The following is a 27,633-nucleotide window of genomic DNA, read 5'->3' on the forward strand; positions in this document are numbered from 1 at the left end:
GCAAATCCTTAAATGCAATCGCAATCTAAGTAATCGCAATTTAGAGAATACTTAAATTGCGATTTTTGCATTTGGGATGATGCATCCCAAATGCAAAAATACCGGCGCAAAGAAGCAGATTCTGAGAATCTGCCCGTTTGCAACCGTTTTTTTTTTTATGCATCTGCCTGTTTGTCTCTGCTGCGTCCCCGCAATCCTATCCCCACCGTTACCCATATCACTCAGTGGTGGGCCAATTCTACAAACCCTAGAACATGACTGTCTTGTGGAGAACAATTCAACAGGGGACTTCCCAAAGATGCGGGCCAGCGTTCGCGGAGGAGCCGCCACTATTAGTGCACATCACTTTTTTGCTCAAAGTGTAGGTAATATTTATGGCACACTTCAAATAACAGCCATTTAAACCAGTGTTCCAAAAAAGCGCAGCCTTGTGTTTGGAAAAAAGTATGTGCAAGGGACATCTTTAAATTTATGATGTTTGTAGATGTTTGTAGATGTTTGTAATGTAAGAATGCAAGCAGATAGTGCTTTCGACTAAGTACGTAAAACATACTTTAAAAAAAGGGTAAAGCAGATTTATGAGGAATCCTTGAGGTCACCCTCGCGCTAGCAAAACCACTGTTATTGCTGTTCGGTTGCCTAGCAACAGCACAACGTGAAGGGTGGCCACAGGATCTGATTTCACGAGTCCAGATGCAGCCCTTAAAACATGCTTTTCTTTCGATAAATCCGAATCAACAAGTGTTCTCATTCAGGCTTGAATTAAGAATAGGCGACATATTTCAAAGCCTCGATATAGGGTGCGAGCACCCGAGGGACGGGTCAGCGCACCGGTGGTAACCGGATGGGACCCGATGTCTGTTCCCTAGTACAAGACATGTGGCCTGTTCATGATTGGCGGTAGTGAGTGACCTTTCATTCAATTCCGGGTCCTGCTACTGAAGAGTGCTGTGTACTATCGCTGCTAGCAGTGAGGTCTCACTGAGCCACTGACACTTTTTACACACTTGTCTCTGATGATGAGGAAGAGTGAAGGTTATTCATATGGAGGGAAACTGGCCTCCGTCACATCACAGTACAAGGCTGGTTTTGAACTGGGAGTGGGAGACACATAAAACAACATTTGTAAGTAGTAGGTGCAGCAACACATCAAGCATTGTTGATCTGTTTATCTACTAGTTCTGAAGCGAAAATGAAAGAAAATGATGTTTTTGGATGTGCGCCCCAGAATATCGTTAGGACAGAATATCAAGGGTAACAAATTGAAAACAATTATTGACAGGGGTGTAAATCTAGATTTTCTACACCTTTCTCCACACAAATATACTCACTCGGTACATATGTCTTCAAGGTACGTAGATGGGAGTTAGGAAAATGTATACTTCTCTATATGTACTTACCTTTCGATATTTTGTCCCTTAAAATATCCTGTCCACGAAATTCTTATACCACAATATTCTGGGGTCAGTATTCATTATACACCCAGCTTTTTGAAATTATGCCCTGAAGCATGTTCTGCTGCGTCTGCTCATATAGTGGTATTTGCTGTAATGGTGCACACTCCTTATCAGATGTCCTTTTTTGAGCTCTATCTTTCCAATGCAGTGCCTATAAGGATACTGCTTTTTCAAATCTCCTATAAAGTATTTGCATGAAATTCGGAATATGCATATCCTTTGAGCAGAATAAGTGTTGATCCAGCCAATCAAATAAAGCTATTCTCTTCTGTTCACTAATGGTTGGTCATTAGTCAACACTTCCAGCGACTCAGGGAGAGGTTCCAAAGGAATAAATATCATTTCTCCCAGGGCTCTACCTATTGGGGAAGTAAGTCACAGCTGGCTGAGCTAGGCTGAGCTAACCTGTACAAGATTTCGTAAGAGACTCTTTTCACACGCAGTGCTTAATTTGTAACAAAATAAGTGCCAGGGCCTTACTCAGGAGACCACTGCAGCTTGCTCTGTCCATTGCCCCTGCTAGCGCTGCCAATGACAGCACCAACACCACTACTTACCATCACATTCCTACTAGAGTGACAGTCAGACTATTCCATGCCCAAGCTATAAGAATGGCTTGGGGGCAGGTAATCTTCATTTTTAATGTATACCCAATTAATAACTGTTTTATGTTCATTTCTAAATTAGACAGACAGTGCCGCCATGTGGCAGACTGTGATAAGCGCCCCTGCTGACAATTAAGTGCCAGTTCAAACAACTGGAAACCACCAGCTCAAATTAAGCACTGGTGTAGAGCGGACGTTTCGAGTCTTGTAATGAAGAACATTAGCTGGGCTTGTCAGTCAGTCTTTGGTTCTCATCAAAGTGCGGACACACAGGCTTCCAACATTAAGAATGTGCCAAAATGTAAACATGGTCCAAGTATCTCCTCAGAACCCTCCCATATTTCATCTTCAGTTCGACCCGTGTCGTCTTTGCGCACGTAGCCCTTCCGCGTGGCGTGTGCGCATTGTGGCAAGGTAGAATGCTGCAAGGGGCTCCGAGATCCTGACGTGTGTGGGCAGAAGAATCGTTCTCTTGTCGGGACGTTCTTGGAAAGTATGTCTGCCTGGCAGCTGAAATGAGGAAACAGTGGGAAGGCTGAAACGAATCGAGCTCAGCTGGGAATGTGACATTTTGGCAAAGGCTCACTGGACACGAAGCAGAAATGTTGGAGCAGCGGGCAGGGGTTTTATCAGCACGCAGGAGAAGACGCGCCACACAGGCTGCACACAGTGTCAAGACAGAAGGCATTCATCTCTGTCTTGACGTTATGCTTGCAGTCTGTGTGCTCAGGTCGTATGCACCTCCCTGTTTCAGTACTAAATCACGTTTACAATCGGCAGCACACAGTTTGTGGGAAGAGGTGGGGCCTACCAGAGAAGACCTCCATTCTAAAATACAAGGACTGGAGAAAGGCAGGAGGGGTATTCTTGCCTCTTCAGAATCGAAAACGATACCCAGGATGAGAAAAAAAGATGTAGAAATGATAGATAACGAGATGGCGGTTCAAGAGTGTGAAGTTGATCATAGACATCGGGCATCGGTTGAGGGGGCTAGAATTGTAGAAACGTGAAAGAGGTCACGGGTCTGCTGGTGATTCCCGGACACCAAAAGAAAGTTCATCCCTGAGATGAAAACGGTGATAGATATGAGAAGTGATGCAGGCTGCAGCAATGCCAAAGATTGAATGAGAGTGAGAGGGCCTGATGGGGAAGACTGAGGTGGGGTTTGCACTCTCACAAGACCTCCAAAGTGATATAGTCATGTGGCAAAGCCTTCAGGAGTTCAGATCATGACAAGCCTTGTCATGGGGCTTAGGGTGACCAACTGTCATTGGTGCAAATTCAGGACGGTGAGTGTAAAAATTCAGGACAAAGGGTCAAAATTCAGGACACAAATTCAGGACAGGAGGTCAAACTTCAGGACAAAACTTCAGGACAATAGGTACGTTTTACAGACACATCAGAGGTCGCGCAATAGTATATAAGTAAGCCCAGCCATTTCCAAACATATTCAACCATTTGCAAACCTATCCATCATGTATCCTTCCATCTATCATTTCACTCATCTATCCCTTCATCCATCCCCTCATCCATCCTTTCACTCATCCTCCATTATCCATCCATCCATCCACCCTTTCACCCTATCCATCTGTACACTTATCCATCCACTCTTCATCCCATCCATCCATTCACTCATCCATTCAGCCATTTACCCTTTCACCAATCCAGCCATCCTTTCACTTACTAATCCTTCCACCCATCCACTCTTTTAGTCATCCATCCATCCTCCCTTTCTCTCTCCATCGACCCTTTCACTTAGCCATCCTTCCTTCCATCCATCCAGCCACCCACCCATCCATCCATCTACTCATCCACTCATGAATCCATCCATTGACCCTATCACTCATCCATCTTTCATTTCACTCCTTCACACATCTATTCATCCTTTTGTCCATCTACCTTCCCTTTCACTCACTCATCCATCCTTACATCCACCCTTTCACTCATACGTCCATTCATTCACCCTTGCACTTATCAATCCATCAATCCATCCATCATTTCACTCATCCACCTACCCACCCATCATCCACCCAACCATCCACCCACCCACCATCCACCCACCCACTCATCCATCCTTTCACCCCCCCACCATCCAATCCACTCATCCATCCTTTCACCCACCATCCACCCACCCACTCATCCATCCATTCATCCTTTCACCCACCCACTCATCATCCATCCATCCTTTCACCCACCCACTCTCCATCCATCCATCCTTTCACCCACCCATCATCCATCCATCCATCCGTCCGTCCTTCCCCTCATCATCCATCCATCCATCCTTGCAATGTCTTCTATTTGATTTTTGCAATAATCGCAGTAGGCATCCTGCGATGAGGACCAGTTTTGTCTAAAAGCATTCACTGGGAGTGTTCCCACACGAAATTGGAAATATAATTTCCTGTCAAACGGACGTTCTATTAAATCCCAATATTTTTCATATGATGGAAGTTGTTTAAAGTCCAAGAAGCGAGATGACAGGGTGGATTGCAGGCCTTTACGGTACATTGTAGCATGCACTGAATCCCAATATATGTCCTTCAGTTGCTTTTTTGTTGGAAATAAGGCAACATCCGTGTTACCCCACAAATGGTCTAGGCCCAGTTTCCCTAGTGTACCCCGGAGCTCTTTTAGCCAAGTAATGCAGTGGAATCGGTCAAACTTCACAACATCAAGGAAAGCTGATACATAGTGACTTAACTCTGGGGTTACCATTAGGCGCCTCCAATACAACAGAGGACGTAGGCGAGCAATATCTTCAATGCTTCTCCTACCTAATTCCATCTTTAATGGGATTATGGGGGTACTCTGCGGGGCCCCAACAAGCCCTCGCATAAATCTATTTTCCGCCCGCCCCAGATTACCTAGGTTCGAAAATCCCCAAAGCTCAGACCCATATAAGCATGCACTCAGTACCTTCATGCTATAAATTTCGAGCGCACAGTTAATGGGTCTTGTCAAAGATGTATTATGTTTGATGGAGACCGCACCTGCTAGCTGATTAAATTTCAATAATGCCATGTCAGTGTGTGATTTCCATTTCATGTCATGTTGGAGAATAATGCCTAGGTAAGTAAAGGCATCTACCCTTTCCAGTGGTTCACCCTTATATTTTATTACCCCATTGAAAGCCGATTTGGAACTTAGACACATGAATTTGGTTTTACTGGTGTTTAATTCCAAACCACGGCTGTCACAAAAGTCCCCAAAAGCGTCCACCGCTTTCTGCAAACCACTGGGCGTACGTGATAGCAAAAGCGTATCGTCCGCGAACATTAGTACGGGGACGTGTACACCTGCTACCAATGGGGCGTCAGTTGGGGATTTATTTAAGAATTCCACAATTCCGTTTATATAAATTGAAAAGAGCGTTGGGGCCAGGACGCAACCTTGCCTCACCCCCCGTTCAACTGGAAAACGGGCCGTCACTTCCCCCTGTTTGCCCCACCTTATTTTTGCAAAATTATTTTCGTGGAGGCGGACAAGTAAAGTGAGGAGCTCTCCGCTAATTCCCACATTAGCCAGAGTTTCCCACAATTTTTCTCTCGGGACCAGATCAAATGCAGCTTTTAGGTCCACAAAGACTGCATACAATCTACTATTCCGGAGTGTTACATTTCTCCAATAGATGGCTAAAAAATAAAAAACTTGGTCAACACTGCTAGTCAAAGGGCGAAAGCCTGCTTGGAATGGCGACAATATATTTTGGTCTACGATCCACTGCTGTAACTTGTTCTGGACCATACGACCCATTATTTTCTGTGCGGTGTCATTTAAGCTAATGGGTCTGTAGTTTTTTGCCAGCGTTTTATCCCCCTTTTTAAATATAGGGATAATTTCAGCCCCTTTCCATCAGGGAGGAACTTCTCCACCCATGACTATTGCATTGGCCAACTAATTAAAATATGTGCACCATGATGGCCGATCGGATAAAAAAACATCTGCTGGGATGCCATCCATGCCTGGTGCTTTTCCGCATGACACGCAGTCGAGTGCCAGGCTAACCTCCTTTTCAGTAAATATTTGAACTTTATAAAAGGCAGTTTCTGGGAGAGATATGGCTGCATATCTCGGGTTTCTGGCATACTGAGGTCGGAAAAAATCATTCCATCCTTCCTGGGACACGTGGTTTTGTGGTTGGGCTGCTTCCCCACATCTGTTCCATTTTACTAAGGCCCAAAACCGCTTTGAGTCTTTGTTAGTGCAGGCCTGTTTTAGCTCGCTCCAACCCTCCTCGTCCCAGTGTCTCTTTGCTTGCTTTTGTGTCTGCCTGTAGATATCTCTTGCCTTTCTAACGGCCATAGGATTTCCTATTTTCAGTTCTATACTTAGATTTTGCCTTGCTAGTCTGCAGTTTTTATCATACCAGCCTTTAACGGGTTGGGATTTTTTAGGGGCAGTTGGGTCTACTGTTTTAAGAAAAAAGCTTTGAAGTTTAATAAACAAATTTTTGTGGGCCTCCATCATGTATTCCACGAAGTTAGAATTCCCATGGAGCAGCTTGATAGCACCAACCTCATCCTTTACTAAGTTTTTCAACTGTTCTAATTTCCTCTCATTCCCTAGCAGCGTACCCCATTTCAGATGTCTTTGGTTATTAGAACACACAACATCTTGTGTTATCATCTCTTTGTTGTTTATGGGTGCATTAGCTTCATAGTAGGGGTGAAATGACATATGCAAAGGATGGTGGTCGCTCTCCAAGCGTGGTACAACTGCCATGTCTATTAATTTGGACCATGCTCTAAGATCGATTAAAAAATAATCGATCCTGCTAGTTGCACGACCATTATCAAAGGAAAATTTCCATTTAAATCAGAGTATGTCCTCCTGTTCGTGGCTCTTAATCCTCTGAAGAGACAGAGACTCTTAATCCTGATAGCCGTGGCACTCCATCTTTTTATGGGGGGAATCTCTAATTGCGGTATTCCCCACCTGGTATCTTCCTCCTCCGTTAGTCTTCTATCCTCTTCTCCCAGGGGCTCGAAAGTTGAATTGAAATCCTTTCACCCACCCATCATCCATCCATCCGTCCGTCCTTCCCCTCATCATCCATCCATCCTTCCCCTCATCATCCATCCATCCATCCATCCATCCTTCCCCTCATCATCCATCCATCCTTTCACCCACCCCCTCATCATCCATCCATTCCCTCATCATCCATCCATCCATCCTTTCACCCACCCCCTCATCAGCCATCCATCCACCCTTCCCCTCATCATCCATCCTTTCACCCACCCCCTCATCATCCATCCATCCATCCATCCCCTCATCATCCGTCCATCCTTCCCCTCATCATCCATCCATCCCCTCATCAACCATCCATCCATCCTTTCACCCACCCATTCATCCATCCTTCCCCTCCATCCATCCCCTCATCCATCCATCCCCTCATCCATCTATCCATCCCCTCATCCATTCATCCTTCCCCTCATCCATCCATCCTTCCTTCCCCTCATCCATCCTTCCCCTCATCCATCCATCCCCTCATCCATCCATCCTTCCCCTCATCCATCCCCTCATCCATCCATCCTTCCCCTCATCCATCCATCCATCCATCATCCATCCTTCCCCTCACCCATCCATCCTTCCCATCCATTTATCCTTCCCCTCATCCATCCATCCTTCCCCTCCATCCATCCATCCATCCATCCTTCTCCTCATCCATCATCCTTCCCCTCATCCATCCATCCTTCCTTCCCCTCATCCATCCATCCTTCCCCTCATCCATCCCCTCATCCATCCATCCTTCCCCTCATCCATCCATCCTTTCATCCATCATCCATCCTTCCCCTCACCCATCCGTCCTTCCCATCCATTTATCCTCCCCCTCATCCATCCACCCTTCTCCTCATCCATCATCCTTCCCCTCATCCATCTTTCCCCTCATCCATCATCCAGCTACCCATACATCCAGCTATTTACATTTTCTCTCCATCCTTCCCCTCACTCATCATTCCATCCATCCTCTTTCATTATCCATGTATTCAATCTTTCATTCATCCATTCACCCTTTCACTAATTCATCCAGCCATTCACCCATCCCTTCACTTACTTATTCGCCCACCTTTCCATATTAATTTTGAGCTGAGCCCTTTTGAGAAGAGGCCCATCAAGAACTACACCCTCGCTGCAGGGGCCGTTCCAGGACTGGGACAGAAGCCACCCAGGGCGGAGACAGGATCCACCACAGGGGGGACAAGAGCCATCACAGGAGGGGGTGGACTGGAGCCACAACATGGGGGGACAGGAGCCATCACAGGCGGGGGGTGGACTGGAGCCACCACATGGGGGGACAGGAGCCATCACTGAGGGGAGGGCAGGAGCCATCACAGGCGGGGGGTGGACTGGAGCCACCACATGGGGGGACAGGAGCCATCACTGAGGGGAGGGCGGGAGCCATCACAGGAGAGGGAACATGATCCACCAGGGTGGGCACAGGGGTGGGCATGCAGTATTCTAGTATCATCTTGGGCTCCTCGCCCCCTCCTGCACAAGACAACAAGAAGACAGGCTCTCTGTCGAAAATGCAGTACTTACAGGAGATACTCTAAGAGAACTGATTGAACTGATTGTCCTCCATACTTTGTAGATCAGTGAGGGTGCGATTGTGCCAATGCTTTATTGTATTACATTATAGACTGCATGTTTGAATAACCGAGGTTTGCTTACAATTTAGTGACAGTAATTAAGCTTGGTGAAGAGAAGCACATGCTGCCTCAGTGTAATCAGGGGTGTAATCTTGGCCGAGTCTAGGATGTTTGGGGCCCTCGGTAGAAATGGAATGTGTAAGGCCCCTCTAAATAGCAGAGACATGACACATTCAGGGCTGTTTGCATGTGAATAGATGCCGCTGCTCCTGAACCTGCAGCCCCTCCCTCTCAGTCGCCTTCGAGCACCTCTTAACAAGTCATCAAGGGCTGGAGGTGTGAGGGTTGCCATCCCGCTGTGCCTCTCCATTGCTGCTGAGTATCTGAGGAGCTTTGGTGCAGCATCGGAGTGAAGAAGGGAGGTGGGTGCAAGCTGTGCCGGCTTTATGGTGAGGCAACCGGTGCCCTGTTAAAATGATGGACAAATGGCGTCCGTTAAAGAATCCTTCACGGACAACGGACAGACGGCCGAAATTACGGACTGTCCATGAAATTTACGGACGGTTGGTCACCCTAATGGGGCTTGTACTCTTTGTAGCGTCGGCGGGGCGTCATTATTCCTTCTCTCCGCTGGGGCACTATCTGGACGCCATTTTGAGTGGGTTAGTAATCTAGGTGCCTGCTTCCCTCCCGGCAGCTATTTAATGCACACTGCATCGCAGACACCCGACTGGCGTCCGATCGCGGCCAGCGTCAGCCACGCTGCCCAAATGGATAGAGGCAAAGTTATTACATGGGCGCAATAGGCTCATGACTTTGAAAGGAGAGCCGTGCTCAGGTATGCCTTGCACTGCATTGGGGCAGGATGCATGGAGTACTGCTGCTCAGCCTGCAGTTTAATCTTAAGGTGCTGCCAGAGATAAATGTAGAAACAGAAGCTCACTCCATGCACCAGAACTCAGGACATTTTGACATTAAAGCTTGTCTTATCAACTGCAATTCTTTACCAAAGCATGCAGATGATATCTGCCATTCCCTTATAGACAATGTGTGGGATATTATGCTCCTAACACAGACCTGGCTTAGGAAAGGAACTAACCCCAGTGTGGCCCTCGCGATCCCCCATGCTTTCGAATTGTGTGTGCCAACGGGGGGAGGGGGAGGGGAGGGCGGGACAGATTAGAGGGAGGGATGGCCACAATTTTTAAGAACACCTTGGAGATTTCTACCTTCAAATTGGGCCACGTAGGTAACATCGAAGGCCTAATTTTTTGCATCAAAATAGCTGCATCCTTCTCCTTTGTGGGGCTGTTGCTCTCTAGGCTGCCAGATTGCCCACACAGCCAGATGCCAAAGCGAGCTGATATTATCGTCCAGATGTCCCTAGACTATGCTAATTTTACAGTGTTGGGAGACCTTAATCTACATGTTGATGATTCTAGCTGCCTTCAGGATGCACACTTTGTATCAGCACTTAATGGCTGTAACTTGATACAGTTGGTCTCAACCACCCACCCACAAAGCAGGCCATGTGTTAGATCTCATCCGCTCTAATATGCAGGATCTGAGGGTTGAGGAGTCGCTGTGTATGGTTTGGATGGACAATTTTTTGGTCCCGGTCAGGTTTCGTTTTAGGACTAAAAGGTTGGCAAACATTAAAATCACAGAAGTAAAGAGGAACTGGAACAGGGTCACCACTAATTCCTTGGGCCCAGTCCTTGAAGAAACAATGCCACAATTATTAGGCATTCCCGACAGCGACGCCACATGTTTTAACACCTGGTTGACATCTGCTCTTGACACGGTGGCTCCACTGAGGTAATTTATTTCTGCCAGAACCACCCCTCTGCCCCATGGTTCTCGGCTGAACTCAGACAGGAAAAAAGCAGCTGCAAAACGATGGAACGTGAGTGGAGAAAGTCCTATCTGCCTACAGCTAAAAGTGCCTACAAAGAGGACCTGAAGAATTTCCTTAAGCTTTTAAAATGTAGGAGGAGGGAACATCTTACCAATTGTATCGAGAGTGGTGGACACTCTTCTAAAGAAATTTTTAGGATTATTCAATCCTTCACTAATCCTACAGCGTTGGATTGTTATTTTTACCTCTCCAAGGCCATATTCTCTCACCTGTCAGAATTCTTTGACGATAAAATACTAAAGCTGTATTCCTCATTTACACCAGTTGCAGAATCCCTAAGAAGCAAGGACCACAAAGTCCCTTATAACAGACCACACGTTTTCTCGGAATCTCTCCCTGTAACAGCAGAGAAGACACTGGTCGAACTCATGAAATGAAAATCGTTTTCCCGGAAGATCCTTGTCCAGCTAGATGGTTCACGTCTCTGGCCTTACAGCTCAATCCCGTACTCAACAAAATTTGGAATGCATCTCCTGAGATAGGTATTTTTCCAGCTTTGTGAAAACAAACCTATTTGTTACCACTGTTAAAGAAACCCAATGCTGATCCCGAAGTTCTTAGGAACTTTAGACCAATTTCCCTGCTATCTGCTCCGGCCAAAATTCTTGATAAATTGGCCCAGTAACAACTAACTTTGTAGAAGCCAAGGGACTCCTACATGACTCCCAGTCCGGCTTCGGGTCAGGCTATAGTACAGAGAGAGCATTGGTAGAATTAGCCGATTCAGTGATAATGTCTGTGGACGGCGGTTCTGCTGCCATGCTTGTGCTGCTGGATCTTTCAGCGGCTTTTGATACAGTGTCCCACTCAATCCTGCTGGAAAGATTTGAACATATGGGTGTACAGGGAGTGGCAGATGACTTAATCCGGTCTTATCTTGAAGACGGTGGTAAACTGATTTTTCTGCACCCTTTCTCTTCTCCAGTCAAATAACTTACCTGTGGAGTGCCCCAGGGCTCAGCTTAAGCCCACTGCTGAATGTAGACGAAACCGAGGTCTTGTTTTTTAGTTGTGCGTCTCCTCCTCCTCCGTCGGGCATCTGATGGTCTGGGGAACTGGGTCTCCCGCCCACCCCTAAGGACTCTGTTAAAATTCTTGAAGCGAGGTAGGAGAAGTATCTCGCCCTGGTGGCGCAAGTCCTGCATATTTTCGCGGCCTGCTTTGTGAAAATGAGAACTATCAGGAAATTCTTATGTTTCCTGCCTGAAGAGAGCCATAGGATTATGGTTCATCCATTTGCTACTTCCCAACTAGACTATGCCAATTGTCTCTACCTCGGCTTGCCAGGCTATTTGACCCAAAGACTACAGGCGTTGCAAAACGCGACTGCAAGGCTTATCCGTAGGGTCCCTTTTCGCCAGCACATTTCTCCTCATCTGAGACAGCTTCACTGGCACCCTGTAGCCAGGTGGATTGTGTTTAAGGCACTCACCCTGGCTTTTCAAGCTTATCAGGGCAAAGGCCCAGGATACCTTAGGTCAAGGCTCATCCCATATCGTCAGGAGCGGACATTGAGATCTAATAAGCAGTATATTCTCAATGTACCCCGTTTCGCAAAAATGCGTCAAGGAGGCAGGTCCTTCACAGTAAGGATGGCCAAACTGTGGAACGCCTTGTTCAGTCACATGCCCATGTTGGATACAGAATAGGAATTCACAAAGGCTTTAAAAACCTGTCTCTTTAGGCAGGGGGAGCATTATCTGGAGCTTCTCAGTTCCTGTAGTCTGTTTTTTAGCACAGAGACACCTCTTCTGAGGTAGCTGTGAGCTCTATAAGTGGCCATTGATTGATTGATGACCAGTGGAGGCTGGTACACATGACAGTGCTAGAAATCTGTTCAGTCACAGATTATTGAGGGGATTAAAAGGGACACTTTTGTGTGCCACTGGAAAAAAACATGTTTAAAAGTCACTAAGTGCACTATTGCTGCAGCAGTGTCTTTGATTCCTCCAGTTCGAATTAAGTCCCAGATTGAGAAGGGTGTGCCCCCTGAATATTGAAGATAGAATATCGTGGTATAGAAATATCGAAGAGAAAATATTGAAACTGAAATATCGAAAGGCAAGTAAGTATAGATTTTGTATACCTATCCATATGTACCTTGATGATATATATACCATCAAGGTACGTAGATGTGTAGTTAGGAATAGTAAATCTATACTGCCTCTATATGCACTTACCCTTTGATATTGTGGTCTTTGGTATTTTGTCCACGATATTCTCATATCACAATATTTGTGTGGTCGATATTCAGTAGTGGTGTCACTAAGAACACACTGGAGATGGCGGTGAAGTGGAAACAGGATACATTAAAGTTGAACCTGTAGGATGTGGGCTAGGAGATACAGTTGAGGGGGCATCCTAGTTCCATTTTTATCAACCATAACATCCAGTTGTGGGTGGTTTAACATTCATTTTGTTGCACCGCACACAATGGGTCTCTAATCTAATGATATTTTCAAAGGAAACCAGATTGTTGTTATTCAAAGAGTTGTATTTGGTGTTTTAGACTCAGCTATTGGAAAGCTTCCACCTCTTGCTATTAATCTTTATCCCTTTCCCGTTAATGACATAGAAATGTGGTTATTGAGCAGAACTCTAAGCCCCAGCATTAAGTGATTGTAAATAGTGGCAACCTTCCTAATGCCTACAGCACTGTGTTCAGCCCAGGGAAGCCCAACATGTCATGCATGATTGACAGTTTTGGATGCATTCCACCTTAGAGATGACGATAATTGTTTTGTACAGCTGCATTCTGTCCCAAACCACGACTGACTAATTGACTAAAATGTTATCCGGTTACACCCATTTCTCACGAGGACGACAATGTTTGTTGGATTTTCCTATTGATATTTCAATGATAGAAAATTATGTAATTAGAAACAAAGCTGTATACTGTACAGCATGGAAGTAAACGTACCCGTCTTGTAAAATGACATTATTATGCATTTTTCTTATTCTTATTTGCTTGATCTGCTGTAGATATTGATGAATGCGAGAACAATCCCCATATCTGCGATGGAGGCCAGTGCACCAATATACCCGGAGAATACCGATGCCTGTGCTTCGATGGATTCATGGCATCTGATGACATGCGTACTTGTATAGGTAGGTAACACCTGGAATTTCTTAAAGAATCTACCTACACAGCATTTAAATTCAGTTGTCTATACAAAGATGGCTATACTCATATGACAGTTTTTATCTGACACAATGGGTGACACTTTATTACATATACTCAGCAGCATGCACATAATGTATAATCAGTCAAATATGCATGACGTTCAAATATATAGAGGTACACAGATAATATTTATAGATATGCATATGTGACATTATAGTTATGTGAAAGTGTCAGTCTCAACGTAACTTTTTAAACTAAAATAAAACACCCAAATTCACTGGTTATATTTATTTCAAATAACTGTTTATGACCAAAAATTTTGCATGACTGATGACATGTTCTATGACATCATTGATAACCTTACTGATGACCCCTGAAATTACATCATTGATGACAATACTGTGCATGGTGGGGTTCTATAACTGTAACTATAACTGGTGAATTTCAGTTACATCACTTCAACCTTTGTTTTTTTACACATCTATATAGAAGGAGGTTCTTTTGCCCACCTTTTTTTTGGGATAAACCAGGTGTGAGTCTTTACCTCAGAAAATTACACATTATATTTATGCATTTTATTCCTACTTCATATCCGCTGGTTTAGGAACAGTTAGCCGGAGCGTAGAAGACCTCTCTTGCATCCTGTGCACAGTAACCCGGATAAAAGAGAATAGTTTAAGGCAAAACCATAAATGCGGAACAAATGAAAAGTAAATTTGGCCAAAATGCTAAATTTGATCTACATCATTATGAAAACGGAATGGGTCGTTTGACAGGAATCTGTCACAACCCAGAAAGGTTCACCTTTGCGATACGGACATTTCACAGTAGAGTCAATGGATTGAAATCATTACTGGGTGGTTTACTCATTGAGGAGAACCAGGCTCCAAATCTTTATTGCTATTTAGTGGTTATGTAGTAACTAGGGGTGACATTTACATTTCCACCTGAGTAGTTTATACTCTTACGGTTTTGTCCGCGCAGCAGTGTTGATCAGAGCGGAGGGTACATTTCCCTTGATTTAAATTGCTTCTAAAGTTACTGATAGAATAAACAGTAATAAAAATGTGCAGTTTTTATTGCCTAGTGCAATGTATTGCTACAGATGCCAGCTCTGGTGTTGCATTGACTTTGAAGTTGTGAACTGTCCAGTAGCAATAACTCTAAGATGAGCTGCACTGATCTTTAATATTCACAGAGGGAACAGGTTGTATTTAATATCTCATCTGATGAGAGAGGCCATGTCAGCTCTAGTTCGAAGCATCTTGGGACTGCTGTCAGTGATGGATGATAACATGAATGGCAAGGACTAAACTGACTAACTTGTTACCCAACGATAGAGGAGCTTTTCCTGAAGATACTGAAGTTTGCTTATTGTCTCTTCTACAATCCTTTAATAGACATCATTATTTGATACTATTAGATTACTTCAGGAGACAGGCTAAAACTCTCTCATGGGAAACAGTGTTATTTCTGCACAGGCACAACACTTTTTCATTTGTCCGTGAAATACCCCAAACCAGCTCTAATTTATAATTTACCTCAAACACCAACAATTAAAGGAAAAATAATGTACGGTTCCCAGTGCCTAGAAGTGAAAAGCATCACACAGTAACTTACATGTTTACAGAAGTGGCGGATCAGTAGAGTCTGTGCCTACTTGACAAGATGGAGTTCCTTTGTGAGAGTGTGTCTACACACACTTCCAATAAATTAACTAAATACGTGAGGTCAGATAGAAGTGTGGAAATGTGTGTTCCTGTGGAGTCAAGAATAACAGTGAAACATCTGCCGAGACAATTCAATCTTCCTCCAGGCACAAATTTCCCTCTTAAAAGCGGTCCAAGATAGACTCTTTCTTCGAGCCAACAATTGTCCTTTTACAGTAATGTCTCAGTAATGGTACCTGGATAATGATAACTTGAATAACTGGATGTTGACAGAATCAGAACAAGTCCCTGACACCCACAGCCGTGGTATCTGAGAGGAGTAGGTGGCCATATGACACTACAGTACTTGGCTGTAGACAACTGGATATGCCACGATTACTCCACATACTTCTGTGTTGTAAGTAGCAGGGAGAAAGAAATGTTACAAAATATCTTCAACTTTAAGGGCCTCATTCAATTTGATAGGTGCAAAAACTGGAGGATGTCCCATCCTCCCTGTTTAAGCTGTGTACCCATACGTACACTATACAAAGAGAGGATGACACATCCACCAATTTTTGGCAGATATCCCACATCTGCTAAACTCTAACACCTTAAGTCCCATGTTACAAAGTAGGCAAAGGTGTCTGCATTTCATAGTAAGTATTACATGTCATTGAAGTGTGTATAAACAATCGATCCATCAATTTCCAGGCGCCATCTTCCACATGACTAAATATCCTTAATGTGTAATGCTATATCATTTATTTTTCCAGATGTTAATGAATGTGACCTCAATCCTAACATCTGTCTAAGTGGGACCTGTGAGAATACTAAAGGCTCCTTCATTTGCCACTGTGATCGTGGATACTCAGGCAAAAAAGGAACAACTGGATGCACTGGTAAGCTTTCCGATTTCCCATTTAAGGCATCGAGTGAGGTATTCTAGTTAGTTGCCAAAGCACACAGATTTAGGTAGAACAATGATTTAGGTTCTTTGAATTTTTCCCATTTCTTTCCAGCTACAGGGTTGATCACAATTACATAAACATGTTGAATGTCAACAATTGTCATGTGCAATATTTTACAAATACATTTGCTAGCAATGTTTTGAAGCGTTAAAATGTCTTCCAAGTCAAGGTATATTTTGCCTGACCTGAGTAAAGGGTTTATTTGTCTACTTATGACGTAAACCAACGTGACAGATAGGTGATGTGGTTGTGTGATACAAAACACAGTTGGCAGAAAGGTTATGTGGTCGCATGATGCAAAAATACTAAATAAATAAGAAAAATAAATGTAAAAGGTATGTGATTTATTGTATTGGGGTCTATTGGCAGCAAACCAGGTCCCTTTACACATCTTTAAACAGCTTACAATATCCAAGTACAAATATTTAATGTTGTCCCCTACTTCATTACTTTAAAAATGAATTTAAGTGACAGTAAAAGCTAATTATTTGCCATCTGTATTATCAGAATCAGGTAAAAGGTTTAAAAGGAGAAATAAGTAAAACTTTTTTTTTTTTTTACTTTTCTATAGCGTGAACTTGACCCGAAAATATCAGATCACTTTACATGAGCACCAGTTGCATTACAGAGGGACAAATTCATTCTGTTAGGCACATGGAGATTAAGTGATTTGCCCAGAATCACAGGATGTTGAGCGTCCCTTACCGAGACTCGGACCCAGTTCCCCAGCTTGGAGGTCGACCCCTCTAACCGTTAGGCTACATCCCATACTCTGAAAAGTAAATTGGAACCAAAATTGCACTCATTAGAAAAAAACGTATTAGAAATAACAGTTATTTTAGTAGTTTTGAGTAAATGGAAACATGCATTACAGAATAATTTAGTTAAGCTTAGTTACAGATAACTAGTTTTATGTTTAAGAAGCCTGATAAAAGCATACCATAACGTTTTAACCAGAAGTGACAGAATAACAGTGTTTGACCCTATTGCCAAAAGTATGTTTAAACAATGGCATGTTTGAGAACAGCATACTACAGTTCATCAGAACACCACCAAATTGTAAGTGTCTTACCCACCCTATTTAGACCTGGCATCTTGCGACTTGGCAGTTCTCAGTGGTGCCCGCCTGAGAAACAAGCTAAACATTTATGGTTGCTCATGATGCACGCTTAAGGAACTACCCCGTATCCCTTGATGAGCTCACGGGGCTGGCACTAAGAGGGCTTGGGCTTTGACACAAGGCTCAGATGAGAAATGGCTGCTACTCTTATTGGGCTGTACTTTTGCGGTGACTAGTGATTTCCGATGATACCACAGTTCTGATACTGGAAGGAAAATTGATACTGGATGTAGTATCAATTTTACTAACAAGTGGGTTAGGAAGCTAACAAAGACATTAAAAGAAGGGCTCCAAACCAAGAATAATATGTAGAATATTAACACATCAGCTGATGTTTATAAAAAAAAACTTGCTACTGTTATGCTGATTGCAATATAGTGGGCTCCTGGATTCAAGAAGCCCCCCCGCCATTATCAGTCACAGCAGCTCCATCAGCTTAGTGTAGCTTTCTTCTAGTGGTTCCAAGTGGGGTTTTCAGTGTTTGGTAGCTTTAATGAATAATACCACAAGGAAAATTACTTTGTACCACTCTACAAATAATATTTATCCATAGTTAATTCATTTTACATAAGCGCCTTCAAGTTGTGGTGCACTAGGCATCTGGGAATCCATTTTTGACAGGATTCCATGGCTTTCAAGCAGTATCAGATTTAAAATGGCAAGCTTCTTTCTTCCCTAGATTATTGAACTCTTTAACTATCATTAGAAGATGTTCCTTCCCCTTTAGTAATAGGTTGTGACAGCTGAAATTATTTCCAATTTCTTCAGCATGAAGTTGGTGTTTAGAGTCAAAACTCGGCCAACTCAACTGGCATCAACTGCTCTGCTTGCCTCAGAGGGTAGAAGTATTAGAAAAGACGAAGGGATTTTGCAACCTGTGTGCTGCAAGTTGGATGCTCCCAATTCTATTAGATGTGCAAGCACTTTATGAAATGCACTCCCTATTTAATACATTTTGTTTTTGATATGCATGTACATGTGCAAAAAGAAGCGTTTTCTGCTAAAATGCATGAATGAAATGTAAATCGATATTCAAAGCAATACAATTCTGTATTTCTGTTTAATGTAAGAGCCAGGAGTTATACAATTCTGCATTTCTATTTCCTGGAGGTGCCAGGAGTTATAGACTTGGTGGTGCAACAAGCAGTGGGATCTGTTTTTAAACTGGATTTATTAGTTTACCAATTTGATTCTCTATGCTAAACAACCAGTAGTTTTCATTCCCAGGATGATGTGGTGGTAAAGTTAAAACGATATTATTTTGCATGATTTTATTTGTATTTAAGTTTTGATCCAAAGTTTTAGTAGCATGAACATGATTTTGTAGGCAGCTATTGCAATACCATAGGTTATTGCACAAAACACAAACATACTTTGCTTCATTTGCATGTCTACATTTAATGTATTCTTTTATTTGCATCTTATGTAAGCTCGTTTGAAGATTTTCCAAGTAGGAAATTTGTAGTGTCATGGATTCAAACGCAAGACGGCCCAACAAGGAGAAAATGCATAGAACCTGAGAACCATATTCAAAAGTAACTTCCTTTTGATAAAATAAATAAAACGTCTTAAAAACTGGAAGACGAATTTAAAGTAGTTTGCCCCCCAAAAAAGCAGACATTACCGGGTGAACATGAATGTGGAAAAGGAGAAACAATAGGGCTGGAGTCGTTTTTCCTCTTTTTGCCACTACTGCCCAGTGCTGCAGAATATAATTAGGGAAGACAGGCCAAAAAGAGACAGTCAATCCAAGGAGAAATGTGCAATAGAGAAAGAGTGAATTAGAGAGGGAAAACAAATGGAGAACCTAGAGAGGTCTAATTCCCTGCCGAGAGCTTCCCATAACTGATAAAACGAAAGCGAAAGTAGCAGAAACCACAGAATCAGTACATCAGACTGATGACTACTCGTGCATTCCAGAACTTCGTGAAGGTGATCGATCACATTAGGTCATCCTCCTGTGGTGGCGCACGGGTAGGTGAGATAGGTTTGGAGCGCAGAATAGAAGACAGCAGGGAGAAAGAGACTGAAAGGCTTTAGTACATACAAGTAGCGCTAATTGCAACACGTCTGTTGAACAAGATCAGCATGTTTTACAAGAAAGAAAAAATACTTGTATAAAATATGTGTGGTGGTATCCTCTCAGCTGTGACAGAGCCAAAGAACATTTTTCACTTTCATCAGATCAGCTAGGTATCATTTGAACGGAATCCAGTTTCTTTGAAAGTGGCCACAGCCAAATCAAAAATTGGTGCATTCGGACTAACAAATACAATGATAAACATGCGATCCGTGCAGACTGAAAACAAAAAAATGAAGCCTGAGAAGAACATTTACAAAACTGTATACCGAAATCCAAAAACCGAAATTATAAAAATATGTCCCAAAAACGATTTTGTTTTTTTAGACATCCGACATTGTGCGTGGGGCACGCGTATAAGATGTAGACTTTCATGTCTTTTCGATGACCAACCATTAAAAAAGCAGCAAGGATTGATATACGTTTTTGCTTTCAACACTACAAGTATATGATATTTTGACTTGATAGCATTTTTTCGGTGGGAACAACGAGCTAATTTCCTCTGGGTGCTATTACATTTCTGTCTAAATATTTCTTCTCCCTTGTCATTACAAACTGTTTCCACTCCAACAAATAAACATGTTTTTCCCACTCACATAAGTGTATTCAGAGAACGCCCACCAACTTGCAGTGCACTCCTCTCCCACACAGATGTTCATCTTGTTCTCTTTTGTGAGAACGTCGCTAGAGTTTAGACTAATATTGTATTTCTTCACTCAACACATTTTAGCAGTGTTTTTTACATGTAAAATTAGTTAATCTGCTTTAAAATATAGCATGGCGGTATTAAAATCATAATCTTGGCAGCAAACTGTCTTTTACCAAATGAGGTTGCCATTTATCCCTCTGTGTACATTGGTTAGTTTTGGGGAGTGATGTACCCCTGTCTGTACATGTTAGTTAGGTTATGGGATAGACGGTGTTCGCTGATGTTTTCAAAATAGTGGCAGTATTTCCATGTTTTATCCTCACACCTAATCTTGTACTCTCTGCATCAACATATGCAAAGTTACCGGTTTGCTGCACCATGATTGAAGCACATCTCTAATTGACGGTTAATCAGCAAGGAGGGATGAGGATTTTGAGTGTCCGTTTCTTTCCCCAAGGTAATCTATTTTTAATCAACAAAATTGGACACTTGTAACACTGCTCAACCTTTGGTTCAGTGTAAATAAGGAAACCCTCAGAGAAGTCAATGTTTGAATTGGAGTGTGCGGTATATTTCTTTCATCCACCCCACATTGACATTCACGCAGTTATCATAGGGTTATTCCTATTTGTGTGTACTGCTTGCCTCATCCAGAGGCACCTCCAGTCTCGAGTGCAGTGTCCAGAGACAAAAGGACTTTCCCACAAAAATTGTTTAAAAATGAAAATGTACACCAAAAAGGTTTATTGCAGGGCAGATTTTCATTAGTTAAAAAATAATGGATACTCAGTTTTGGCCGAGTTACTAGGCCGTGTAGTACTGTTAGGTTGTCAACATGTTTCAGCTCTATTGGGCCAGGAGGTCTGTAGAGCTTTCGTCAGGACTTACGTAACAAAACGAACAAACAAGATTTATATACACATATAATGTTACTCACACGGATTTGTGCGGTAACCCCAAACTCATAAAAATTATATGAGTGTTGTGTCCTTCACGATCTTACGTGTAGGAGAGCTCTGCTTCCAGTGGGGGACACCGACTTGTGCTGCAGAGCCGCATGGAGGCTTCACTCTAGCCTTGTGCTGACTCTGCCCCCGGAGTGACGTAAGTCCTGACGAAAGCTCTACAGACCTCCTGGCCCAATAGAGCTGAAACATGTCGACCTTTTTGGTGTACATTTTCATTTTTAAACAATTTTTGTGGGAAAGTCCTTTTGTCTCTGGACACTGCACTCGAGACTGGAGGTGCCTCTGGATGAGGCAAGCAGTACACACAAATAGGAATAACCCTATGATAACTGCGTGAATGTCAATGTGGGGCGGATGAAAGAAATATACCGCACACTCCAATTCAAACATTGACTTCTCTGAGGGTTTCCTTATTTACACTGAACCAAAGGTTGAGCAGTGTTACAAGTGTCCAATTTTGTTGATTAAAAATTAATGCACATCTCTAATTGTCACACACCTCAATCAACATCTCCCATACTGGCCAAACTACCCAAAAACTCTGCCAACCATGCAGTCAAAATAGTATCTGGGAACCCAATGCAAATCAGTGTGCTTTGTAGTAACCGCTATATACATTCTACAGCATAACAGCTTACATTGTAATATTTCAGGGATACAATAGCTCTTCCATAACACTTTTAGAGAGCGCTGAACCTGTAATCTTTTGGGATTGACAACAATTATCTGGGAACCCAATGCAAATCAGTCTGCTTTGTAGTAACCACTATATACATTCTACAGCATAACAGCTTACATTGTAATATTTCAGGGATACAATAGCTCTTCCATAACACTTTTATAGAGCGCTGAACCTGTAATCTTTTGGGATTGACAACAAGATCCCTGTTCAGTAAAATGTCTGATTGGTGTGCATGATCGGGAGAAGAGTTCACATTTCCTGTTTTCTGGGATGCAGGACTAACAAGGTGGATGCCTTCCAGGCCCGGACTGGCCATTGCGGACACCGGGCAATCCCCCGGTGCGCCGCAAGGGTAGGGGCCGTTTTTGTAGCAGAGCTGCAAAATCAGCCCTGTAACAAAAACGTCCGAAACCATCCCCGGCAAAGAGCTCGGTCGCCGCCCCCCAAAACCCCCCTGGGGGAGGGGGGGCCGGCCGAGCACTTTGCCAGGGCCGGTTTTCGTTCCCAGTCCGGCAAGGTTAGTGGATACCCCACTTAGAGGCCTGCTTGCAACATGTGTTCAAGAGGACTATAAGCCCATGCGATGAACAGATCTCTAAATGATAAGGAAAAGATATCCCTTTTGATCCCTACATGGAATTCCTCACACACACTACTTAGTGCTTTGACCAGGTTTTACAGTGGTAGAGTGTATTTGACCTCGGGATAGCCTACAAGTTTAAAATAGAGGTCCAAACCTTCAGTTACCAAGTGTAAACACGAGCCACTGTGAATCAGCCATGTTATAGCTCAAAGCAATGTGTAGATACTGCAGTCTCTCGGAATGAATGTGTCATGCAAGTGTATTCTACTGTTTATGGCATAATTGTTTGTCCCATAAACAGACTTTAGCTGTTCTGCTTTATGTGGCATGCCTTGGTTTCTTGTTTCTCTGTAAGACTGCATGTTAGGGTACCTTCATTTGAGAGCACCCTACTTCCTCAATCCTGCATAGACTAATGATTCCCAGTTTTATTTATATGTAGGCATGGGAGTCTGTGCAGGTTTTAGGATGACGACTTACCTGAAACCTATGTCATATCTAATGTGTCTAATGACCATCTCTGCTTTTACGCCCTAATCCTTCATCCCCTAAATGAAGTCAAATCTCAATTATATCTTCTTATTTATAAGGAATGTAGACTTTGCCTAGAGGGTGGGGAAGCTTTGGTCCTTCTCATACTGAGCAGGAATACTATTGCAACAATACATTATCAGTAGGGTAAAACTAACCAGTTTCCCAATGGTCTAAACCCAGCTCATGTTCCTTGTTAGGGAGTGCACAATCCAATGCTTGGTGATTTCTGCTTCACAACGACAGGAAGAGCCGATATCGAAGGATCAACAATCAATGCTACTTTAAACTCTTGGAATTCACAAGCCAGTTATCCTGTGGTAACTTTTCTGACACCTCCTGAGCCGGTTGCGGTGCACTGTCAGAGAGGAAAGCTGCGGGTCTAAGTATTCCCAAGGAGGGTATCTGTTCACCGAGTGGCCGGCTTTCCTACCATGTTGAATCCTTTGGACAGACTGCACCAACCCCACTCAAAGTTCTTTTTAACTTTCCCTTACAGTACCTCTTGCTTATGGTTCTCATGCCTGTATTTAGCCTTGGTTAGAGTTTAGCATCTGGTGTGGGGTTTTTTCCCCAAGTAACCTGACTCCAAGAAGACCCAATCCCAGCGTGCTGGGGGCCACTACTATCCTAACACCATCTGTGGACTGAGCCTTGATAAGAAGGGATGCCATGGAATCGTGCTTCCGTATGTCACATTTCCTTCCTGCTCCATCAGGTGGGGATTCAGCGCTGGGCTCTTCAGTCACTGTTACTGAAGTAATCCTAGTTCGTTTTGTTTGTCCGCCTATTAACATACGTAATTTCAGTGAGTCACTATGTCTGATCTGAGGTCGTAGGTGGATGCCGAATCTGGACCGATTCTTGGGTAGCAGAAGGGGAGGACCCTCATTCACACAGAGCATCATTGCAGCACACCTTTTTGAAGATTAGGAACTAAAGCCTGCGGGGCCAACTTGGAATCCGGCACCCGCAGTCAAGCAGGAGGCCTTCTCAGCCCTGCCATGGAGGTGGGCACCCAAGGCAGTGTTCACAGGCAGATGTGTGACATGACAGATAGCCACACGCAGCGAGAAGCACCAGGGTTTTCACACCAGTGATAGACCGGCACCTACCTACCCTCACCACAGTAGTGAAAGGCAGGCACCCAGAGGCATACTTCTGCAGTGAAACTGTGATAGGTGATCAGGGATTTGACCTTTGGAAGTCAGCCTTCACAAATGAAAGCGTGTTTCCAGGTGCTCAGTCTGGGAGCCCCACTTTGCCACCTTAGCAGGTGGGCAAGAGAGAGACTTCCACTGAAGTGGAGGCAGGCATCTCTACCACTGCCCTCCTGGACAGTCTTGGAATCCCAGCCTAGCCACACCGGGCCAGGTCACCACGTACCTTACAATAACAGAGCGTTGACCAACCTGCACATCAGACAGGGCTGGACTCCACCATGTCAAGAGTCCCTAGTTCAGATCCAATGCCGAGCCATGCCTACAGGCTGGGCCTCCACCTGGCCGACTTGGGAGGCATAGAGGAGAGAAGAGCCAGGTTCACATACACCGTCAAAGCGACTCACCCACTTCCTGAATACATATGGAATCTCAAGCAACCACAGGCTGCTTTTTCTCCCACCCCTTGCAGCAGTTCACAATGGGCAGGGCATCTCCACTGAGAGGAGCCAGGGTTCCTTCCTGGCCCCAGCTCCTTCTCATCCAGGCTGCCCTTCTGCCCAAGACAGACCACTCCTCAGTCACTCAAAACACAGACTGGCTGGAATCGAGATGGGAGAGCCCAGGTGGTAGGATCTTTAGGGGGGGCCAGCCCATGAGGGCACTGCAATTCATATACTCCCACATGCGTGCTGGCAGAGCATTAGTTCCATTTTGCAATGGCTGTCTGTCACATCATGCCACTTCCAGAGGTGCTGGAGGGGTTACCTGAGGTTGAGGATCCTGCCCAGCTCCTGGTCCTCAACTAATTGTCGGCAAGTGCAGGCCACTCCACCAGTGAGGGCTCAAGAGAGGAAGGCTAGGTCTTCTGCTTTGGGGTCCATCTGGGAGACAGATAAGGGTTTGGTTTGGCAACATCAGTCAATTTGTCCACTCTTCCTAACTTGAGGTTATGACCCACACTTGTTCATGGGAAATAATTGCAATCCCAAATCCCTATCTCAAAGGGGTTCAGCAGGTTACCCGCACCTGTAGGTGAAGGGTAGACACATGCTGATCAGTTCAGTTTATCACATGTGCAGCCAGGCCATCCAAGGGTATCACAGACCTGTTATTGCTCGACCTTGTGTGATTGAACACTGACTGCTGTGGGTCACGTAACAAATTAGCACGGAGGAGTCTTGTTCATTATCAGAATCAACCAAACAATTCACTCTATAAAATGAGGGCTATGCACCACCCCCACCACCACAGAAAAAGCTATCAATTTGTCAATTCTTTCTGTGTTTGAGTGAGGTTTCCCATATTAAGTCAAATTAAGCCACAAGCTCCACTCCTTTTGGTGTCCTTCTGTCAAATACTTTAGGTTTTGGGTTTGCAACCATAATCCCCCCAGAACACCAATGACTTTGGTTTTCTGAGTGCTGCTCGGCGTGTCAGGGAAATATTGCCACCGGATTGCTAGTCGGCATTGTTTCTGGCTGGAACTACAATTGTATCTGAACATCTTCAAGACTCTGACTTTCATTCTTGATTAATGAAAACCTTTTTAGAAAATGCTTTTGCTTTGGTGTGTCTTGTGCCGGTCTAAGAAGTTCACCTCTGGCAGCACAATAAGAATGACCTCGTCCATTCCTTTTAATCATGGCCCCAACAAAATAGAACCAGTGTCCTATTCCATAATTCCTAGCTGAAGTATTCAGGTGGCCTGCCTGATTTGAACATTCTAATTGTTTCAAAATAAACGCTTCAGACCCCCAGGACACTCAGTCAAGAGCATCAAGAGGGTGCAGAGAGGTAGGGTCTGGGACAAGTGCCACCTCAATCCCAAGTTCCACATATGAGATTTTTAACTGCAGCAACATTAATATACGCTACTGGAGCTGGAATTACCGCAGCTGCTGGCACCAGATTTGCCCTCCAATGGATACTTGTCAAATTATTTAAAATATACTCATTCCAATTGCAGGGCTCAAAATAGCCCTGTCTTGTTATTTTTCATCACTTCATCCCGGAGTTCGGAGTGGCTAATTTGCACACCTGCTGCCTTTCTTGGATGAGGTAGCCATTTCTCTGGCTCCCTCTCTGGAATCAAACCCTGATTCCCCGTTACCTGTTGTCACCATGGTAGACACATGTATCATCACTGTCTCGGGTCGTGCAATTGATTGGAGATTACCTAGACTCACCCAAGCGGCCAGGTCAGCCTGTTTTGGTTTTGATCTGCTAAATGCACGCATGCCATGAGGTCAGCACTTGTCAGCATGTATTAGCTCTAGAATTACCACAGTTATCCAAGTAACAGATGGCATCATTAAGGAAAAACAACTGATTTAAAGAGTTGTTCACAGTTTCACTGTACTGGCTGAGTGTAATTACACGTGCATGTCTTAATCTTTGAGGCAAGCTATGCTACTGGTAGGATCAACCAGATAGCTACAGCTACTGGAGCCGTGTGCCCATCACTTCCCTTGGGAGCCTGCAGTGGGGCCCTGATCATGGACCATCTAGTCGCAGGCTCAGAACCCGCCAGACCACAAGGGGGTCCAGGGTACCCTGTCCCTAATAATCTGGAGGAAGGCTACCCTCCTTTCTTGTAATCCATGCTCACCGAGTGACAGAGGGGACCACAGTTGCTAAAACACCCATCCTCCTAGAACCCTGGCTGGCCTCAGGGAAGCAAATGAGCCCCCATCAGAACTTCCTGGGCGGCTCACCCATCTGGTAGCATCAGTGGAAAGCATGGCGTGCGACCAAAGGGCCAGGCTCTGGGAACCCTACAACCTGGGTGCTCGGAGCCCCAGCTGGGCCTCAGGCTCAGGGCTGCAAGGAGGGCCCTGACGGAGCTCTGCTCCGGTCCCGCCGGCACCTTATCATGCTGGCGAAATGGGGGAGGCCTCCCCGGCCCTGATGGAATCGCATCCCGGGCCCTTGGCATTGTGGCAAGCCGGAGGAGGGTGCCTGGGAGAAGAGTGCCCACCCTGAGGCCTGGCTGGACCCTGGGATGCGATCATAGCTCTTGGACCCTGCCACGCAGGTGAAGGCTCTTGGGGCCTGGAAAAATGATAATAACACTTTTCTACCATTTTGTTCCCTTAGAGCTTGGTCCCTAGCTCAGCCGGCATCCAGGGAAACCTAGTCATCCTAGGACTATCAAGGGTGGGCTGACTTGCGTGGCTCTCAGCACATTTTATTACCCAGAATCCGTTGCAAACTTTAACTATAAAAGAACAAATTTTCCTCCCATTTCTGTGATTGAAAGTTCTGGAATCTGCAGGGAGCCACACACCCAGCATTCCCACAGGTCTCCTGAGACAAATGGCAGGGGAAGGTCTTCCCCTCTTCCCAAGGGTGAAAACACAATGCAAATCAAACCCCACTACTGTGAACAGCAAAGGAATTTCCTGGACGTGTGCAGAGGACGTAACAGTTACATCCTCCACACACTGCCACCCTGGTGGAGGACGTAACTGTTATGTCCTTGGCACAGAAAGGATTAATGGAGAAAATGACTGGTGTTTTCCCGTCTAATTTTCTTTTACTCCT

The 27,633-nt window shown here is 44.3% G+C and overlaps 1 protein-coding gene and 1 pseudogene across 2 annotated transcripts in view; one reads left to right on the plus strand and one right to left on the minus strand.

The window, feature by feature from the left end:
* FBN1 (fibrillin 1) overlaps positions 1 to 27,633 on the plus strand; it is a 713,526-nt gene that overhangs the window by 543,784 nt on the left and 142,109 nt on the right. For both annotated transcript variants that reach the window (XM_078684805.1, XM_078684806.1), the window contains exons 30-31: positions 13,553 to 13,678; positions 16,120 to 16,245. In XM_078684805.1, coding sequence (XP_078540931.1) covers positions 13,553 to 13,678; positions 16,120 to 16,245 — 252 coding nt within the window. The remainder of the gene's footprint in view (positions 1 to 13,552; positions 13,679 to 16,119; positions 16,246 to 27,633) is intronic.
* Positions 25,481 to 26,519, minus strand: LOC144826738 (18S ribosomal RNA; annotated as a pseudogene).

The sequence above is a fragment of the Lissotriton helveticus genome, chromosome 3_2, assembly GCF_964261635.1.
Source record: "Lissotriton helveticus chromosome 3_2, aLisHel1.1, whole genome shotgun sequence".
Classification (NCBI taxonomy): domain Eukaryota; kingdom Metazoa; phylum Chordata; class Amphibia; order Caudata; family Salamandridae; genus Lissotriton; species Lissotriton helveticus.